Genomic DNA, 18,224 nt, shown 5'->3' on the forward strand with positions numbered 1-18,224 from the left:
GACAGCTCCACCGACTAGTCAAGATGCGAAACATGAACAGGGGCTCTCTTTAGGCAAAACTTTTGCATGTTGTCATGAGGTAAAAAAGCATAAACAAAAAAACTATTTTACTAATGAGAGATTCAATTTTTTACAATCTAAATTCTAAATCTGGAACACATATTTTTTAAGCACTTCTCTCTTTTCTTACAAATGTCAAATGTAGCAGGTGGGGATCCAATACAGGATAAAAAGCAATACAATTAACTGATTAACTGTACAGACAACAGTAGAAACAAAGACATTTTGCATTTAAGAAATTTGCTGATCAGATTTTAAAAGAATGCTTAAAAAAAAAAAAAAAAAAATCTAACAGATTAGCTTGGGGAATTGGAGCAGCAGGCCTGCTGTGTGAAATCACCACATGACGCCAATAACACCTTTTCGGCCTATTTCACGTTCACAGCTGGATGAAAGCTTCATAAATTTTGACTTGACAAGCCCCTTTGCACTCAAGCCCTTCAACATTTCCAGTGCATACAGTGGCTCAATAGAGTCCATTTACTCACCCTGCCCAATTATTTGAGATTAAGACCCCACGTTTTCTCTTTTCCAGTCTTTTCTTTCTGTAACACCCACTAGCAAGTATTAAAGAGCTCAATGCAAAACACATACGCCATAAATTGTTCCTCTTCTCTCCCTCATATCTCTGTCTGTCAAAGAATAATTGCTGAAAATGTCAAATGTAAAAGACAAAGTCAGAATTGCTATTTATCAAGCGTTGTGGAAAGTGGCAAGCCATCTATCCAGGGGAAGAATTAGAGAGAAATGTGCAAAATCAGAGCGTGTAGAGATGCTATCATTGTCACAGCGGCTTTCTTGTCTGCGTGATGTTCTCTGAGCCATCATAATGTTTATTTCTGTCAGAACTAAAACACTATTTTACTTTTAGACTTTTTATGCAGAGGGATAATGGAGAGAGAACAAAAGAGGCGTTGAATATAAGAAAAAAACTACGAAGAAACAACAAATATATTTCAATATATAACAAATATTTATTTATAATTTATGTTTTTCTCACTATAAATTAAAAAATTACTGTAAAAGTAACAGTGATGTACGTGATGTGACGTAAGATCGATTACATTTATTCACCATATAGTAAGGAAAATTACTTTTAACCAATGGACAGGTTTTTACAGTAGCATTTTTACAGTAGTCTTTAAAAGTTGCCAGCCACCGCCAGCATTTTTTATGATTTTCACTAAAATTAAATGGCCCCAAGAATATTTACTCTTAAACAATAAAAGTCGATTTTATTCTAGCTTCAAGCTTAATTTAGTTTTTCATCAACACTTTAATAAAGGTAAGTTTTATAAAAAAAAAATTTAATTAAATTAAAAAAACAACATTTTGAGCAAAAAGCTGAGAAAATCAGTTTTATCAAATGCCACATCTGGATCATATATTATAGGATGGTCAAAGCAAAGATGCAGTATATCGACTCAACACCCATCAACAGCACCCAAACGAGCCATTTCGCTCGGTACCATTAGGCAGTTTTCCATTGTATGCTGTTTATTGTTTATGATCACATTGTTTTTCATATGCACATGCATACATACGAGATCACTCGCTTCTGCGTCTTCCTCGCATGTGTTTTTGATTCAGATGCACATTCTGGACTCATTCCCACTCGTATAACAGCATGTTCATGATCATGTCATTTTTTAAATGTTTAATTAAGTTTTTTAATTTTCACTGATGCCAATAACAAATTACGCCAATACCCTGACCAAGCAAACCCCTTTTCATTTACATTTATGCATGTTAGCAGACACTTTAATCCAATGTAATTTACAGTGCATTCAGGTTGTAATTTTTTTACCAGTATGTGTGTTCCCTGGAAATTGAACCCATGACCTTTTGCGCTGCTAACGCAATGCTCTACCACTGAGCCACAGGATCTCATCTACAAAAACACCTTTCTCCATTGAGGCCTATTCAACAGAATCCTGTTGCCATCTCAGAGTTTATCTTCTTTCTGAGATAAAGTTCAAAATAAGAAATCAAAAGATTTAAGAGTCAAAAATAATTCCACCATTTGCTGCTTTTACAGCTTAGGTTAATGACTGGCTTTCTTCAGATACTGCATTAAAGACCTCATGCTGGACACTTAACAGTATTTCTACTTCTATAAAAAGGTTCAAATCAGGCTTCAGTTTCTCTTAAACCTTTCCATCCCACCTGAAGTATTTCTCTCCCTTTATTTCTTTGTCACTTCCCATTCCTCTCTACTCACCCAGAGGCATGCCGATGCCGTAGCCCTTGGTGTCCAACAGGCCTCCAATCTGTGTGAGGTTGCAGTTGAGGCGTCGGTGGTACTCGTTCATGGTGCTTTCCAGAAGAAAGGCGTACCTGGAGTTTAAAACCCGTGCTATGCCCTCCTCCGTGCTCTTGACGAACACGCTGGGCTGCTTGGAGTACATGTAATTCCACATGCGCTGGTACGTCTGGTAGCGCGAGTTCTGAGTAGGTTTGTCATCAGCGATGACAAAGAGGCGAAAAATCAAAGATGAAATCATATTTGCAGTGACATAGTGAAAGGTGAATGAATAAAGAGACATTTTATTGACAGACATTGAGAGTGAACTAGATTAAGGTAACAGATTGAAAGAAAGTGAACATGTGAGGCAAAGACAGATGAATAATGCATTATTAATGCAATAGGGGAAGTGAACTTGGCCACCAGTGTGAATATGGATGTGGCTGTGAGTCACTAGGCCAGTTGCTTACTGCCATAAACAGGACATGATGCATTAACATTAGTCCAATCACATGCACAGACTAGTCTATTAGTTTTACCTCAATTAAAGGATTTGTTTTGACTATTTGTGCATCACATGACTTTATCTGTGCTTGTTTTATATGTGGTGCATATGGAGCATTTCGGTTTGGCTTTTGATTTTTCAGCCCATATTTTATATTAATAACATGAGGTCAACACTGACCCGCAGACTAGTTAACTACTTTTCTAGGCAAATAAATAAAATGAGTAGTTGAGAAAGCTGTATTGTGAATGGATTTATGAGCATGTAAATATTACTTATATTATATATTATTCATAATAAATATTATTAAATAAAATGGATATTATTATTATTATTATTATTATTATTATTATTATAAGCATTGGTATTTATTAGTAGCAACAAATTAGTAATAAAAATGTTAAAACATTTTAATATTTAAACTACCATTCAAAGGTTTGGGGACAGTATTTTTTTATTTATTTATTATTTTTTTTTATTAAGAAATTAATTCTTTTATTCAGCAAGGACCAGGGGCGGATTCAGCAACCCCAGTTGGCAGCAACGAATTAAAGGTTATGGCCAAATTGAAAATTTACGAGCGCGAATCTTCCGTGATTCGTGATCCCGCCGAACTCCCGAACTGACTCAAATGATTCGCGAACCCGCTCCGAACTCCCGAACTGACTCAAATGATTCGCGGTCCCGCTCTGGACTCCCAAACTGGCTCAAATGATTCGCGATCCCCTTAATTGACTCAAATGATTCGCGATACCGCTCCGAACTCCCGAACTGATTCAAATTATTTGCGATCCCCAAACTGACTCAAATGATCCGCGAACCCGCTTTGAACTCCCTAACTGACTCAAATGATTCGCGATCCCGCTCCGAACTCCCGAACTGATTCAAATGATTCGCGATCCCCAAACTGACTCAAATGATTCGGGAACCCGCTCCGAACTCTCGAACTGACTCAAATGATTCGCGATCCCGCAACGAACTCCCAAACTGACTCAAATGATTTGCGATCCCATAAATGACTCAAATGATTCGCAATCACTCTGCGAACTCCTGAACTTAGTCAAATGATTCGCGATCCTCAAACTGACTCAAATGATTCGCGATCCCGCTCCGAACTCCCGAACTGACTCAAATGATTCGCGATCCCGCTCCGAACTCCCGAACTGACTCAAATGATTCGCGATCCCGCTACGAACTCCGGAACTGATTCAAATGATTCACGATCCCCAAACTGACTCAAATGATTCGCGATCCCGCTCCGAACTCCCGAACTGACCCAATCTGCCTAGGGCACCAACTCCCAGAGGGGGCACCATCCCAGTTGCTCCAAAAAAAAAAAAAAAAAAAAAAAACTTCCTCCATTCACATCCGCGCTTGCACCTCATGTTTGAGGCTGAATTTTCATAATTGATGGATGAATCCAATCCAGCAAAGAGAAAGGAAAACTACACGTTAAAAAAAAAAAAAAAAAAAAAAAAAAAAGACAAAGTTGGCTTGACATTGGACGAGTCTCAAATTTAGGGACCTTCTCTAAAGTTACATGCGATATTGGTTTACACTTTTCTAACATCAGTAGCATTTGAGGAGAATCACTTATAGTCATCAAAACAACTGTAATTGTTCATGTAGGTGTCAGCTATAATGCACAATTGAATTAAATGTTTGATATTTATTAAAATAATCTGTAAATCATATGTAAATTATGCTACTCTTTTACATGGGCTCAAACGCAAATTTAAAGCTGAATAGCATTTGAAGAGAAAGACTTGCAGTCAAAAAACAATTGTAATATCAGCTACAATGCAAACCTTATACATTTTTTATATATATTAAAATAAAGTATAAATCATTTAGGTAAAAATGAGGCCCGTTTATCATTTTCAGGCACAATCCTGTGAAAGTTTTTTTTTTTTTTCAGGTTCCCTTACGAAAATTACCCATGGTTTTAACAATAACACCACAAATCATTGTTTTTGTAGCCATGGTAACTGCAAATTAACCATGGTTTTGTTGCTTCAAATAATAATTGACAAAGTATTAATATACTGTAATATTTTTTTGTTGTTGTCGTTGCTATAAAAATAGACCTAACCCATCAATAGCCTTTAAAATGACTTAAAATGCATTATATAAAAAATAATGAGGCAATAATGATTGGTTAATAATAACACTGTTAAAATACATAATGTAGGCAAATACAAAATAAACAATTTATGTACATGTTATTACAAATGCCACGTGATTGCTGCTGTTACAATTACAGGACAATCAAATCCTTGTTTAGGCTACTGACCAAACATTTAATTTAAATATTCACTAAATCTTTCATTTTTGGACACCTTTTTGCTATAGATGACACAGTCTTTATAATTTCTTCAACAAAAAACATGCACATCACAACCCTTACAAAAATAAACCATGGTTTTATCATAAAACTGCTTAATTTCCTTTTGCATGATTTCTGAATCCTTGAGACTATAAAATAAATTAGAGTCATAATAAAGTTATAGCCATAGGTAAATGTCGAGAGCTACAATTGTGATTTGTAAATAATACAATTTATTCATTACGTTTTTTTATTTGATTAAAGTTCTTTTTTCACCCCTACAGTAGGTGTTTTTTTCATCATCTTATTTGAGGAAGGGGGGCACAACAATACAATCCTGCTTATGGGCACCCATTTGGCCAGCAACGGCCCTGAACGTGTTGTTATACACGTCTCTGGGAATGTGTGCTCTACTACACACACACACACACACACACACACACACACACTGAAGCACGCGTGGTGTTTTCAGCTCTTCACTATATTGACACATGATGTAGGATACACATGTGCACGTCAGCGCGCTATGAGAGGATTTCACCATTTCATCTGATAAAAACTATCATCATTCATTCGTATCGTATACACAGACTGACTGAAATGGCAATGTCTTTACGACAACCTGTCAAAATAAAATCTCGGTATGACTTGAAGAAATTCAAACAGAACTATAGTACTATTTCACAGTAGAGTATGCTATACTTCAAGTAGGCCTAATAGCTAATAATAATAGTTTATTAATAAACACACAGAAACTCTGTCTACAACTCACCAAAATAAAAGTTTGGTCTAACTCGAAGAAATTATCTAAGAAATTGCACAGTAAAATATAGCCTACTTTAAAAAAGATATACTAAAACATTATTTTAAAGGAATATCACACAAGTTTTCATAGATGTTTTAATTTAAACTTGCCAAAACAATAAAACCGTATTTTTCAAAAACAATTTCTAAAAGTACATTTGTATTTGTGCCTATAATGTTTATTTGTTTATTATTGTCAGCTAATAAAACCTATGCTTCAGGGACCATATTCATATAACATCTAAGGCTAAATGTAGCTCTTGACTGGTTGAGTTAGATGGTGATTAACACTAAACAGTAGAAAATCAGTTGAGTCTCCCCAGCTGGAAATGTCATTGGCTGTTAAAGTCTTGTGTTTCTTATAATAAACTGACATATTGATAACACTGAACCTTTTATAATGCTCTTAATTACATGTCGATGCATACTGTATGCATTAGTGAGTGTGGTGGTGTTTATGGGGTATGGTCACTTATTCCTTATATGAACTGTTTCAAATACAAGACATTGATTGCATGAGATTAAGTTTGTAAATGATAGCCTGTGCACTTTTGTAGTGTGCACATATATTTATCATCAAACTGTGATAACTGTGACTAAATTCAGTATATGTACGTCTGCCATATGTTGCCACCCCTCAAAAATTCCTGCCCCCTTCTCGCCACCCCATCAATATTTTTCTAGATCCGCCCCTGGCAAGGACGCATTAAATCAATCAAAAAGATCAACAAAAGATTTCTATTTCAAACAAAGGTTGTTCTGTTTAGCTTTCTATTGATAAAGTAATCTAGAAAAAGTTCTCATGGCTTCCAAAAATATTAAGTACCACAACTGTTTTAAGCATCGATATTAATAAGAAATGTCATAGATGTCCAGATCAGCATATTAGAAAGATTTCTGAAGGATCATGTGACCCTGAAGACTGGAGTAATGATGCTGAAAATTCAGCTTTGTACTACAAGAATAAATTACATCTTAAAATATATTAAAATAGAAAATAGTTATTATATATTATAATATTATTACTGTTTTTACCCTATTTTTCATTTAATAAATGCATTAGTGAGCATTTCAAAAACAAAAACAAATATTATACAGATCCCACAGTTTTAAATGGTAGCATATAAATATTGTCAATATTATTAATATAAAACTGAATACTAACATTATTGAATATTCATATATGCACGCAGGCATTGGTGCATGTGTATAATTTTGTGAATGAACGCTGTTTCAGTTTTGTCGTAATCTGATGCTTTTAGTGAATTTCAGCCGGCAGATTCTATGTGGGCCTGAATGTGAGTCACTATTCCAACTGCTGCCATTAACAGGAAGTGATGCAATGTGACATGGTAGACCAGTGAAACAAATCACACACACATACACATGATTTCACACAAACGAGCACACACGTACCATGAAGAAGGTCATAGTACTTCCTCCGTGAATAGTCCCATACTGGATGTTTGTCTGATCGGCCAAGTCGTCAGCAGATTCGATTGGCACCTCCATCCTCTGGACCGTCAAAAAAGCTGCAAGGTTCGCCGTGTAGGAGGAAATGATGATCAGTGTGAATGCCCACCTGATTCAAACACACAGAAACACATGGTTGTTTCTTATCAGAAACTTGAGCATATACATACATACTGTAAGAGACATATGTTTGCATTAGACACATCCGTGTGCAGATATGCTGACACATACAAACATCATTCAATGAAACACGAAAAACACAGCTATGTGCCCATGGAGTCTAAATTAACATTATTGAATATTCATACAGTACATGCAGGCACTGGAGCATGTGTATAAATTTGTGAATGAACAGTCTATCTAAACTTGCTTGAACCAGATAGAAAACAAGCCATGCTCTTAGTCTTGTGCACAAATCATCTGTGTGATATTACAACACATACACACACTTTTTTTTCAAAAAGGAATATTTTGGAATATTAGAAATGTCTTTAAACTGTCACTTTTGATCACATTGATGCATCCTGCTGTATAAAGTATTGATTTCTTTAGAAAAAAAAAAGAATGCATTCATTGTGGTTATGAATGTTGATTTATGCTAAGTAGGAATTTCCAGTAGGTAGTTGGAGAGCCCTTCCCAACACAAGCATGGAGCTCTTCATCGCGATAAATCATGGCCAGATGAAAGAAAACTCCTGAGGTCCTCAAAGAAAGAGCTTTCACGAGACTGCGGACGCATTCGGAAATTAAAAAGACTGGCTTCCAAAAAAAACACAAACAGACAGATAAGTTACTTGTCATTTAATAAAAGCTCTTTATCAAAATTGAAAGTGCATCAATCGCAGACACACGTCCCCCAGAGCATCATGGAGTCGCAGCGGAGACAGACGCCAGCTCTCTGCTTTCTGGGTCACCCCTGTGTGGGATTAGTTGCATCTATTGTGTTTATTCACAACACAGGTGATTAAACGTTCGGCTTCCGCTGATCGAATCATTTCAATTCCATTCTTACTCTTCCTAAACGTGGTTTTTCAACTTAAATGACCTCAACAGCAAGGCACATGACAGAAACTGAGGGATGGAACAGAAGACAGCTTGACTTGATAGCAGAAAGAGCAAAATGAACTGAGAGGTACATGATGAGGTGGGAGACTAATCTAGAAATACACAATGTACAGTATTGGGCACACAAAACAAACATGCCCAAACAAACTTGAGAAAAATTAGAAAATACACCCTCTTAATGGTCTCTTTACACAAAGAACAGCTTTTTTTCAGATGTTAAATTGAAATAATGCATCCCCATGTGTGAAAATCTGCCCTGCAGAACATTTTCTCACCAAGGAGGTCATTTTAATGTTAGCTTTGCCCAAAATAAATTAATACAATAAAATCCTAACAACACATAAAATATAGTATGTGCGATTATTCCCAAGAAGTGCTTGACATGAAATCTTGAAAAATGTAATTTCTTCCAAAAATATGTTATTTCTGTTTAAATGTTTTATAGATAAAGAGCTGATCTTGGTGTTGATTCTGGTCATTTGTACGTGTGGATTTATGTACTTGTCCTTGCTAACGCCAGACAGCAGATTGACGAAATTCTAACCATTTCAGAATCATCTTCTACATTAAAAGAAAACTCATTAAAGCAACAATACACATAATATAATGCTATTATAATCTTCCTTTAAAATAAGGATTGTCTTCTAAAAATCTTTATAAATATAAATATATATATTTTTTAATAAAAAAAAAATCATCTGTTTACAGAAATGTTCCAAAAACTGAATAATCATTTCATTCTTTCACTTTTAGTTGAAGTTTTAGTAATTTACATGCTTTATATATAGTGCATAAAATATATATATGTGTGTACACTGTATCTATTTTATTTTAAGATATAATGTTTTAAATACTTTTTTTTTCAGGTAGTCTAATTTTAACATTTAAAATTTTCTAAATGTCAACTAAAAGGTGTTTTTTTGTCTATTTTTTAATCTGATCTATATGATTATATTTGTTTTATTTGCAATTTATTTCAGTTACCGAAAACAGTCACTTATAGTTTTAGTTTTAAGGTTGGGATACTATAAATAGCTTTTAAAATCAGAACAGATTTTAAAACATTAGGCATCATATACTTAGCAACTTTGGAAATAGTCACATAGGAAAAACAGGCCATAAACGACTGAGGATCGCACACTACCAGACCTTAAATTCATTCAGATCACAACAACAAACTCATACAGAAACATGTGCCTTGTTGCTAGGAGATGCTTGACAAATGAAAACAATGAGTTCTAAAATCAGCTCAAAATTTCGAACCTGTTTGATCTCCTCAGACTGAATGGAATCATAGTCTGAAGCTAAAAAACTATAATCAACTGTATTTCAACACCCGGGTATATGCATCCATTCAAGGTTATTAATTGATTTATGTTCCTTTGGTTTCTCCTGTGTATTTTTATTTGTATTCATTTAATACAATAAATTACTTTAATTCCTTACTTAAAATCGGGCTCTCATTCTGTTCACAGCTGTGGCTGCTGTTATTCTGAGGTAAAAGAATTATGAGCTAAATTTATATTTAGTAAAAGATTTACAAGCTGTCAAAGAAGGCGTGATCTGCGAGCAGCTGACTGAAGTCTGCTCTGAACTGTTAATTCAAACAATGTAAAAACGCTGACGAAAGCGGTAAGAATAACAAAAAACATCGCCAATCTTCGATCAGTAGAGTAGGCTCTTTACATTTTTACGCTGTGACAATGTCAACATGGCGGATGTAGTACGTTCGAATTTCATTCATACTATATAGAACGTACTTTTTTAATGGTCGAGTAGTATGTTCAAATTAAAATGTAGTACCTAGTAAGCAGTGTGCGATTTCAGACGAACTCATAGCCTGAAGCTAAAAAAATAATCGGAGTCTGTAACCATCATACACCACACGGTTTTCTACTAAATCTTTCAACTCAAATCTACTAGCTATGACATTCAGCAACTAGTGTCAACTTCTCCAGACTGTAAACCCTGCGGCGTATTCCAGACTTTAGTTAAAAAGCTGTCACCCATATAAACTCTTGGATCATGTGTGCAGAACCAGCTGGTGTTGATACTGAAGCACTCGGCGTGAAGGAGTGTCTTTAATACTCACACACACTTACTGCATGGTCTCTTACACCTCAATGGAAGTGTGAAACATCGCCACACTCACCAAACGCCGCTGACACAGCGTGTGGACAGAGCCCGGGGCATGATCTCTGAGCCCTGCTGCATGAAACCACCGATCGGAAACCACAGGCTGTTCCCCAGTGTGTACTGATTCTCCAGAAGGTCCCTGCGGTCCCGCAAACATGGGAAGGGGTTGTACCACTCATACGGACTCAGCCTGATGGAGGAAGCGAGAAAACAAACAAAGAAGCAGAGTACTGTGAATATAATGATATTTAAAAAAGATGTGTATGTAGTATTGAGTGATAGTGTGGTACCTGGCAGCCAGGAAGAGCACACAGCTAACAGCCAGATAGGCTAAAAGCATGAATAGCCAGACAGCTGGCGAAAAGGGATCCAAGAAGGAGAAATAACCTGGCTTCCTGCCCTGTAGAAAGCACATAAACAATTCAAACAATGCTTTTCACCACTCCTAGAGCCAGAGACTCTCCAAACAGCTGAAAGCTTTTCCCGATACAAGCGGTTTCTGTTTAGTGCATGCTTTCATATGAAGAGGCAAAAGTTTGGTTTTGATACGGACAAAACATTATGCACAATTTTTCATGTATTCATTTATGCATTATGCATCAGGCAGGTGCTTTTATCCAAAGCACCTTACAAGCACCTTCTCAGGGAACTGATGCCGATATACTTGCATCATGGTTTACCATTTGAGCTACAGGAATGCAAGATTTTCAAGCAAGAAATGTTAAATAATAATTCAACCTAACAAAATCTTAAGAAAATTCCTCACTAAGCACCAAGCGGTAAATTCAGCACGGCACGTCCCATTGGATTTAACAGGAGATTTCCACAAATGTTATTTTCAGTATATTTTCAGATTTTTTACTAGAGAAAAAAGGGGTTAAACTTGAATGGATATTTATTAAATGGAACTTAACCGTCTCAGCTATTAGCTGAATTAATTTCCATGTTGTAGCCATTTAAGAAAGTGTATTTTCTTTATATTATTTGTTTAAATATTATTGGTTTGTGGTTTATTTAGTTCAATTTACTAATTAAGAAATTGTAAGAGCAAAACTGAATGGCAGAACGCCGGAAGAAGGGACCACTTTTTTGACCACTTCATATGTTTTGTTTGTAGAATTCTTTTCCTTGGAACAAATTACGTTTGATATATTTTGTATCTTAATTTGAATGCGTTTTTTGTTGGTCGTTTACTTACTTTACTTTTTACGATTCTCTAAATGAGGTGCGTTCAGAACGAGGCCCGCTACCATGCTTCCGCGGCCAAAACTAAGGCCGAAACATCCAATATATAAAAAACAATATAGTATAGTCACAATTCAGTTTATTACAAATGTGTCTTACTATGTGGACGCGGTACAGGATACTGATGCCAAGGTTCATGAAAGGTTTGGAGAAGTCGATGACCTTCTCCCGCTCCGATGTGATGGTAAATCCAGCCACTGCCAGATCTGCTTTCTGTAACAATCAGAGAAAGAGAGAAATGGCATAACTAGTTTGATATAATGCACTCAGTTATTTTGCTGTCCGATACAACAGCAGTTTCTGATTATACTGACACCCGTTTGGATGCAGCATCACGCAAAAGCATTCAAACCAATACTAATGTATTGCAGAAATTACATTTGCAAAGAATTTCAGCAGAAGACACAAAAGCCTGTTCTGTATTTGATTTATTTAATACCAAAACTAAGTGTTCTATTCATAGATTAGCTTATATAAAAGGCTTCGAAGAAATGGCTGAAGTCTTGCTGTGTAAATTCAGGCATACATGCACGTCCTCTATAATTTGAAACCAATTATATTGAGCGACTTTCAGTTCATGAAACTTTCTAAAGACTAAATGCAGATTAAAAAGTATTATAGAGATGACCTGAAATAAACCTGATGGATTTCCTGTACACCCACAGTACGCTTCAGGGCTCATACCACACTGAGTTTTACTGAATTTACTCTGTTTTACTGACAGATACTAACTACCAAGCCTCTCTGTTGTGGTGATAATTTAGTGATGCTGCTAAGCACTCATTAGTATACTGCTGTGCCAGTTGTTAAATGCTTGACTGCAAAAAGCCCTGTGATTTGGTTTCATGTTGTTTGTGCTCCACGTGTGTTCCCACGCTAAACATTGACCTTGCTTTCAAGGAGCACTCGAGAAGAAAAGCATTTGACATTATCAGAGCTTCACTGATGAAAACAAGGAGTGGCAGAGAAAAGAAAAAGGACATTTAGCACAAGGAGAAAGAGCAAAGAGACAGGCGAAGAATTGAAAAGGGGAAAGTCAAGGCTGGACAGCTGGATGGATGAATAGACAGATAATAAAAGGATGTAAGTGCACTGGAAGAAACCTGGGTTGATGAAAGAATTCGATATGAGAGTCCTTGGGTAAGAGGAGAGAGATTTATTTATTACGGGGAAGGAGAGAGATAAAAAAAACGGGTAAAGAGTACAATAGAGTCCTATGAAAATGGAAAGAGAGGGGGAGAACTAAAGCGCTGGTCATTGAGAGAAGAAACAGATACAGAAGGGGCGATGAGAAGTGGTTAAGAACAGAGAGATGGTAAAGACAGGCTTCCAGCGAGGACACAGGGAATATTGTGCCCCTGAGAGATGAATGGATGAAGGGATACACATGAAAAATGAAGGGGGAAAGAATAAAAAGCACTAGAGTGAAAGTTCCTGAGGAAGGAAAAGAACAATAATTAATTAAAAAACCCCACTGTGGCGTAATTTCACCCGTTTTCTTTCCTTCCTCGAGGAGGAGAGGGGCAACAGTGTTAACTAAATTAAAGCAGTGAGGCTACTAACTAAACTGCATTTTTCAGTAATGTGACAGTAGATGAAAAAAAAACTTTTAATGTAAGTTACTGCTTTTATCAGAAGCTAATATCTACCTTTGTAAATCTGAACTATTGGAAATGATGAGTAGCTTGTAGTTTCAATATTCAATATAATAGATCAATATTAGTTTATTCTGCTTAAAAGAAAACTAAGTGTACCTTACATATCTCTCAATTTCTGCCTAATTGATTACTGAGCGATAGCTTTGTAAACCATCAAACACTGGTGTCAAGCAAAAGCTGAAGTGTGCATCCATGGAGAAAGATGTTAGGTTTACACACAGTACATCAACAAGAGCCAACTACACACTGACGCTAACAGCTGTAATGGTTTAGTGCCATAGAATAATTAGACACAGAAGGAACTGATTAGTATGTGTGTGTGTGTTGGCGTTTTTCTAAAGGGCTTTGCCGAGACCTGCCCACACTGGGGTTAATAGAATGACATTACTGCTGCCATTATTTTTAGCATTAGTGCGAATAGCGCTAATATCACTAATCATTACTCTAATGGAAACATCAGCTGGCAAAGGTCCAGTGTGGAAACCCAGCTAGCTGTATCCAAATATATAAATATATAAAATACATTTTCATAAAAAGCATATTTGTGTTTTAGTTTGGGAATTCTGATTTTAAAATCAGGTATATGACATTTTACTGATATATAAATTCATTCTTATATATATTAAATATAATAATGTATAAGATTGTTAAATACGTTTTGATGAATGAACACTAAACAAATAGATTATGCAAGCTGTATTAAAAGCTAAAAAAAAATGCTGTTGGCAACTCTGAATAATTTTTATACTGTTTATTAATATTAATGTATTTGATGAATTACTAAACATTGGTGCATTTGATCATATTGCTGTTGCTGCAGCTTTATTACAGCAATTAATGCATGTGTATTTTTCATGGACATAAAAGCCCCAAAATAAATTGTTTTAGCGTTGGATTTTTTACCTAATCGATTCTCAGGAATATAAAATTATTAAATTAACATTAAATACTATATATTATACATATAATATTAACTATAAATAGTTGAAGGTTATTTCAGACATTGTGATGAATTAACAATTAACTAAACAAATCGTTTTTAACTCTTAAATTCCGATTGTAGAAGCTGTGTTGAAAAAATGCTGTTGTTTGGCGACTATAAATAATTGTTTATTCATATTGTCAGTATCAATCATCCATTTAATTACTTATTGAACAGAGGAGCATTTTATTATATTCCAGCTGCTGCATTTTTATTAAAGCAATAAGCCACAAGGCATCCATTTTCAATGTAAATAAAAGCAAATAAAGCCAAAGATTTTCATTTAGGGTTGGTGTGGCTGGAAAGTGTCTCCCTTTCCACAGAGCTTAATTACAGAGGTGCGAGCAGGCATGCATACCCTGTTGATGAGTTCCCCCACCATGCCGGTCCATGAGCCATTAGGTTCTGGAGCTCCATACAGCCCATCATCCACCAGCTTGATCCGGAAGGAAAACTTCAGCATGGCTGCCATCTCCCGCAGCATATCCACACAGAATCCCTCATACTGATCGTTACCCTGAAAGTCCTGGTAGTTCGCCTTGCGCTTCACGTATGGATCTTCCTATAAAACAGGACAAAGGTAACATTTAATGCTCTAATATTCCACTCTCAATTTCAATACAGTGAAGTGCCATAAACTCAATGAAAGTCAATTGCCATGCAGTTTAAGTGGCATTTTGATTGGTGTTAAGCCATGAAATGGCAGTAATGAAACCTGGCCTTGACATGTGAAAGAAAGTTCCTTTTTGGCTGCAGCTTCCGGGTTTTAATGTATTATATATTCTATATAGCAAACCTGTTTTCTTCATTTTACAAGCACATGATGCAAATAAGACGGTTAATAATGTCTTGGGATGACTTGGTATTCCATGTGAATTGCTTAAATGTGTTTGCTGCCTGGAAGCAACATTGTATGATAGTGGAATGAATAATGACGCATTGAATGTGGATGTGGATGCTATCAACGAAGCTTCTAACAACATCATATGTTGTTTTTAATTTACATTCCACTTTACTTTCATAATTTGACATATTTCAGAGTGAAATAATACATTAAACGAGTAGAAAATGCAATGCTATTCATCTGGAATTGATAGACTGCTGAGATGTAGGTGTTATATACCAGAATGGCATGAGACTGAAAGCTGGTATAGAAATTATTGCTAAAAACAATGTTTATTAACATCATCTTGGTTAATATCATCCAATAGCCCGAGCTAGAAAAATGTGCACTGATGAATTTTCCACAATAAGACTAAGAAAGAGCATTAAGAAAGGAAATAAAATCAATTTTGATTTGATGTTGATTTTAACATGTCTTTAATAATGCATCCGATGGAACAATTATTACACTATATATGCTCTGTGTAGACAAGCAAGGCTTTTTAATTCCTTGCTTTAAATAATGCATTGCTTTTACAAACATCTATAGAGTCCATAATAACATTTAAGACACCTTAATGCACAATAGGGTTTAGAGAGATGTTCTAAAAAGATTTCGCCTGATCATGGAAAAGCTTGTACCAGCTGAGTGCCAAATCTGGAAAACCCCTATAATTCACAATTCTCTTTGGTCTGAAATGCTCCTGCCAAACTCACAAGGCCCATGGAGCCATATCTGGAGAAGTTCTTACCAGTATTGTGGTGACGATGAGCGTCTTGTTAGCTAAAGTCTCAGACGCGTTGATGTCTAAAGACGTGGAGTTCATAGCCAACGTGTTATTGGAGTACCAGACACCGATCTGCAAATGTGAAGGGAAAAAAAAGTTTTATTTTAATAAAGACTAAGCACAGTTAGGACTACTTTCTTGAACAAATCTGTGCTGAAAGAGCTAAATCATATCAAATCATTTGCAACATTTAAAAACATATTTGATCTCGGGGAAACCGGTAGGAATAAACAAATAAGACGAAAGGATGAAGGAGAGAAAAGAACATGAAGCGAGGGATCAATACTATAATCAAAAAGAGGGGAGTGAAGTGGTGATTACTCCAGCTACCACCCATTCATTAGACCTCACAACCTCTCCCGTGATTCTGGATAAAATCCGGAGTTAGTGTCCATGAGAATGAGCTTGTGTGTGTGTGTGTGTGTGTGTGTTACCTCTTTGTGACCCCCCTTGAATTTCTCAAGAATACGCAGTGTGTAATTGGTCCTCTGGCCTTTGCTGTTAAACTCCACGCGGCCTGTTAAGCCATCATACTCTATCTAAAATGAAAAAGAGAGAAAAAGGGGAACCAAGGGTAACAATCAAGAACTGACCCACAATATTAAGATAGAAATTACGGCGGAGGCGGAGAAAAAGAGAGAGACAGCCAGAGGACGAGTGAGAGGAAAACTCTGAGATGATTAAGAAAGTTAAGGTGAAGTGTCACTTCTGCTCCACCGGCATCACCAAATGCAATCGCAACAATAATGACCGTTTTCATTATTATTGGCAAGGGAGGGAAACACTTGGAGTTATGGAGACAAACCGAGAATGGAGGATGAGAGGAGGTGTGGAGATGGTGCCAAATGGAGTGCTGAAATGATGAAGTGATGGACAAACTGCAAAACAGATGGAGGGACACAATGAATGAAAGAGTGCACTTGTGACTAGACAACACAAACACCATCAAGGATCTCACAGTGTATAATAGCTGCATTAAAATAATGAAATACAAGCAGACCTTCAGACAGGTTGTAATAAACAATGCACATCTGGTGTATGGGGCACGGTTAATGATTGCTCTGAAACTAATGTCAGTTGTACAATTACTGTGGCTGGGTTTAATCATCACAGAGGACATTAAAGTCATACTGCATTGGTCATCATCAGGGCTGTTGATGGACAGCGCAACGAGGAACATTGTCCTGGGCTCCGTGACAAGGGCGGCCCATTAAGACCCATTAAAAAACACATTTGTTTTAAAAAACAACATTAATTTGTTGTATAAATAAATATATATTTAGTGGTTGTAGTAGAATAGCCTATGGAGCCTGTGAATTCAATTCAGCAAGTTTCTAATTGATTTAGAATTTTATTATAATCATTTCATTAGAATTTTGGTCACACAATTTAACGATTATATATATATATATATATATATATATATATATATATATATATATATATATATATATATATATATATATATATATATATATATATTTTATGTTGGTTCATTATTTCTGTTGTTATTGCTGTTGACTGCATAGTTTCACAGAAATTGTTCTAAATTTTTCTTGATGTTAAATGATGCTCAGCGACACTTAAAGGGATAGTTCACCCAAAAATTTAAATTTGATATTTATACTACCATGGCATTCAAGACGTAGGTGACTTCGTTTCTTCAGTAGAACACAAACTGAGATTATTAACTGAAACCTTTGCAGTCTTATCAGTCTTATAATGTAAGTAGATGGGAATCACGCACTTAAACATACAATAAAACAAAAAAAACATACACAAACAAAACCTAATTAAACCCCGCGGCTCGTGACGATACACTGATGTGTAAAGACACAAAACAATTGGTCTGTGCAAGAAACTGAACAGTATTTATATTGTTTTTTACCCCTCATTCATTGCAATGTCCGAACTGTTTGAATTCTCCTGAGCACGTTCTCAAGCGTTCTCAACTGAGTGAATGAGGGGTAAAAAACGATATAAACTGTTCAATTTCTTGCACAGACCAATCGTTTTGTGTCTTTACACATCAATGTATCGTCAAAAGCCGCATGG

General features: G+C 35.9%; 1 protein-coding gene across 1 annotated transcript in view; it reads right to left on the bottom strand.

Annotated features, from left to right (window-relative positions):
- Positions 1 to 18,224, bottom strand: part of LOC113062652 (glutamate receptor ionotropic, kainate 5-like) — a 77,389-nt gene that overhangs the window by 13,630 nt on the left and 45,535 nt on the right. Inside the window, exons 10-17 of the mRNA XM_026232651.1 lie at positions 16,604 to 16,708; positions 16,134 to 16,241; positions 14,858 to 15,061; positions 11,959 to 12,072; positions 10,905 to 11,014; positions 10,631 to 10,804; positions 7,357 to 7,522; positions 2,282 to 2,507 (exon numbers count right to left, since the gene is read on the bottom strand). Coding sequence (XP_026088436.1) covers positions 2,282 to 2,507; positions 7,357 to 7,522; positions 10,631 to 10,804; positions 10,905 to 11,014; positions 11,959 to 12,072; positions 14,858 to 15,061; positions 16,134 to 16,241; positions 16,604 to 16,708 — 1,207 coding nt within the window. The remainder of the gene's footprint in view (positions 1 to 2,281; positions 2,508 to 7,356; positions 7,523 to 10,630; positions 10,805 to 10,904; positions 11,015 to 11,958; positions 12,073 to 14,857; positions 15,062 to 16,133; positions 16,242 to 16,603; positions 16,709 to 18,224) is intronic.

Source organism: Carassius auratus, chromosome 44 (assembly GCF_003368295.1).
Source record: "Carassius auratus strain Wakin chromosome 44, ASM336829v1, whole genome shotgun sequence".
NCBI classification, from domain to species: domain Eukaryota; kingdom Metazoa; phylum Chordata; class Actinopteri; order Cypriniformes; family Cyprinidae; genus Carassius; species Carassius auratus.